Genomic DNA, 3,772 nt, shown 5'->3' on the forward strand with positions numbered 1-3,772 from the left:
CTAAGAGTTAAATATAACAGACAGAACCATCAGAAATAGAGCTCTAGAGGCTAATTTACCAAGTCGGCGGCCAGCTTGTAAGCCAGTCATATCTAAAAAAAATCGACTAGCAAGGATAAATTTTTCCAAAACTTATGGGAAATGGGGTCTGCAACAATGGAAAACTGTATTTTTTTCCGACGAATCCAAATTTAATTTAATTCAATCTGATGGTATGACACATGTTAGACGACCAAGTAGGACAAGATTATTGCCTAAATAGTGCAACTTGACAGTAAAACATGGAGGTGGGTCTGTGATGGCGTGGGGATGTTTTTCATGGGGTGGAGCAGAACCTATTGTGAAAGTAAATAATAAAATGAATCGTTTCCAATATAAAGAAATTTTGGAAACAAAAATGTTACCATATGCTGAGGAGGAAATGCTTATTCGTTGAAGATTTCAACATGACCGGGATTCTAAGCATACAACAGCATTCGTGACAAAATGGATCGAAGATAATAAAATTGAATTAATAAAGTTGCCTGCTCAATCCCCGGATTTAAAACCGATAGAGAATTTATGGGAAGTTGCAAAAAAAAGGATTAAGAAGGCGCAGATTTTCCAACCAAAATCAATCATTCAAGGCCATCGAAAGAGAGTGGATGCAGATTTCAAAAGAAACTATTGAGAACTTGATAAAATCAAAGCCAAAACGTTGTGAAGATGTAATTAAAAACAAGGGTTACTCTACAAAATATTAATTTTATTTTTTTTATATAATGATTTATTTAATGTTATCTTTTATAAAAAGTTGCTTTCGTTTTTTCTAGTTAATAACTGCTATCATTTAGAAAAAAATATTTTAATTTTTTTAATTTGATATATTATAAAAGTTTAATAATTTTCAGGTAACCTATGTTTTGTTATAATAAAAATTAAATTTATTTTCGATATAAAAAAATAATGAGTTTCTTAATAAAAGTATAATTTATAACCTGAGTTGCTTTAATTTTTTCCAATACTGTATATATTTATATAAATATATATATATGTGTGTGTATATATATATATATATATATATATATATATATATATATATATATATATATATATATATACATACATATATATATATATATATATATATATGTATATATATATATATATATACATATATATATATATATGTATATATATATATATATATATATATATATATATATATATATATATATATGTATATATATATATATATATATATATATATATATATATATATATATATATATATGTATATATATATATATATAAAATATTTTTAAGGTGGTATCAACCTGGTCAAGAACTTGTTCCTTGGATTCGAGAAGACGGTTTCAATTTAAATTATTACATCAGTAGATTTATTGAAAATGTTTCAAAGTGTAAAAACAAATAGTAGTGAATTAAAACTAAAAATGATATAATAAATCTATAAAAGGGTATTGTAAAATGAAACTATGCACGTGGATTTATTAGTGATAATAATGTATTAGTGATGACACTAAGAACACCGTAGAGCTGTGTTATCATCATTTGATGTACCTGGCCCGCCTACTTTTATTTAGTCAATGATAAAATCCATTCTTTTCCGAAATTCAGCTCGGACTTCGACCTTAGCTTAACAATTTTTTTTTTCCTTGACTCCGAGTCTGCCACTTCTTAATTGGCATCTTGTAAGATATATGGAGCATACATTCTAAAAATCTTATCTAAGTATGCAAAGTTGAAACGCTATGCCTGCTATTGCCTTCTAATATATATATTTTTGAACTTCTAAATATAGATTGTTTATTTCCATTGGAGATGCACCACAGACTGAACAACATTGATAAGAGTTGTTTCCTGTGGAAATAATATTTTGAATTTTTCCATCTATCATTTTTAAATTTACAGAATGAAGCACTTCAACTTCCTTCATTGGACCTTCCTCCAATAGAATAGATACAATTGTTATACTTTTAATAGAAGCCATTATTAAGCCATTATTATACTTTTAATAGAAGCCATTATTAGCCAAGTGTTAGGCTCACTCGTATCATATGACTGTTGTTTTAAACAGATTGCCCTGTTGCACCATCAAAGCCAGCTTTGTACATTAGAATTAGTCGAGTACAATCTTTAGGTGCAGACAAGTTTAAAACAACACTATAAGCTGAACATAATCTCGATGCAGTTTCTAGTATATAGAGATCATGTAATGTTACCTCCGCAGAGTAGTCTCTGACCTGAATGTTTTTAAGGGATGATGATTTAATGGGTATAGAGAGTTAGATTGAAGAGCTTTTCTTTCTTAAATGCAAATAAGTTTCTTTAGATAGTTTAGCATTTAAGAGTAACGCTAATGATTGTTCTGACGGGTGACAACTGAAAAACGAGACTTGATTTAAAGACGTTAAGATTTTTAAACGTGTAAGATAAACAAAAATGAAAAATGTTTTAAAAAGTATTCTTATTTAGTTATAATTACTAATCTACAAGATAATTAAACGTGCTGAAAGTGAATCTGGTTACCAAAAAGTTTAACGAAGTGGAGGAAAGGCTAAAAAAAATGACCAAAACAAACATTAAAAGGCTCAAATTTATGTTTGACTATAAAATCGAAGTTTCTCAACGACAGGCACGAAAAAAAGTTCAACTCTACTTAGCAATACAGTAGTAAAGCATTAAAAAAAAATACAAAAATTATTCCAAGAATAAAATGACGGTTCTATCATGTTCTAATCATCAAAAGCAGTTGCTAAAACTAAGTGTAGTTGATTGTATCGGTAATTTAAAATTCGTAATCCAATCATTAATGATGAATTTTATTTCACGTTAAATCCAGTATCGAAATAATATTTTTTTATACTAGCGATGTAAAATCTACTCCATCTACAGTTAAATACCAAATAAACAAAAGTTAAAAAAAAAAATTACTTCAATGGATTGCTTTTTCTGAAAATGGCATTTCTCAATCCTGTTTTGTGCCTAGTGAGCTAATTTTAGATCAAGAAATGTACTTAAACAAATGCATTAAGATTAGACTTGTTCCATTCATTGATAAGTATTATTCAGATGGTGCATATGTATTCTAGCCCAATTTAGCATTATCTCACTAAACAGTAATCACGTACCTAAACAAGAAAAAGGTGAGTTTTGTGAATTTTGATAACCCTGCAAACTTGCCAGAATGTCGTCCTATTAAAAATTGGAGTAAATGGAAATTTTGGGGTATTTTGAAAGGCTTTGTCAACAAGCATAGTTGCGTGCAGAAAATCTTCAAAAATTGTGCTCTAGAATCAAGTATTGCCTTAATAAAGTTAAGCTCGTACGAAGATTATCTCCGTCTATACCAGGCCTAATTGATAAAGTCAGAAGGTTTAATTAAAAATAACTGGTTATATAGATAAAAACTAGAATAAAAACATTTTCTAAAACATTTTTCCTTTTTGTTTTACCTTATACCTTAAAAGAGAAAACTGTCTTTAAATCAAGTCTCGTTTTTCAGCTGTCATTCGTTATAAATCTTTTATCTCTTTTCAAAATTTTACACGCTGCATATAAAAGTTTATTCGGATTATACTTATCCAAAAAGCTCAGAAACTATGCGATCTTTCGTTTGCACAGACGCATCTTCAAACAAAACTGACTAGAGTCCACCCTAAAATATAACAATAATTTAATTACCATAATAACAATAGAAAAAAAAATTGTAATCATTATAATAAATTTATACATAGCATGGCTGCAGGGCCTTTATGAGGGAGGGGTA

General features: G+C 28.3%; 1 protein-coding gene across 3 annotated transcripts in view; it reads left to right on the forward strand.

Annotated features, from left to right (window-relative positions):
* LOC100209056 (uncharacterized) overlaps window positions 1–1,476 on the forward strand; it is a 112,919-nt gene extending 111,443 nt beyond the window's left edge. For all 3 annotated transcript variants that reach the window (XM_065788150.1, XM_065788152.1, XM_065788151.1), the window contains one exon: window positions 1,306–1,476. In XM_065788150.1, the coding sequence (XP_065644222.1) occupies window positions 1,306–1,417 (112 nt within the window). In that variant the 3' untranslated portion in view covers window positions 1,418–1,476. The remainder of the gene's footprint in view (window positions 1–1,305) is intronic.
* The last annotated feature ends 2,296 nt before the right edge of the window (window positions 1,477–3,772 follow it).

Source organism: Hydra vulgaris, chromosome 01 (assembly GCF_038396675.1).
Source record: "Hydra vulgaris chromosome 01, alternate assembly HydraT2T_AEP".
Lineage (NCBI taxonomy): Eukaryota > Metazoa > Cnidaria > Hydrozoa > Anthoathecata > Hydridae > Hydra > Hydra vulgaris.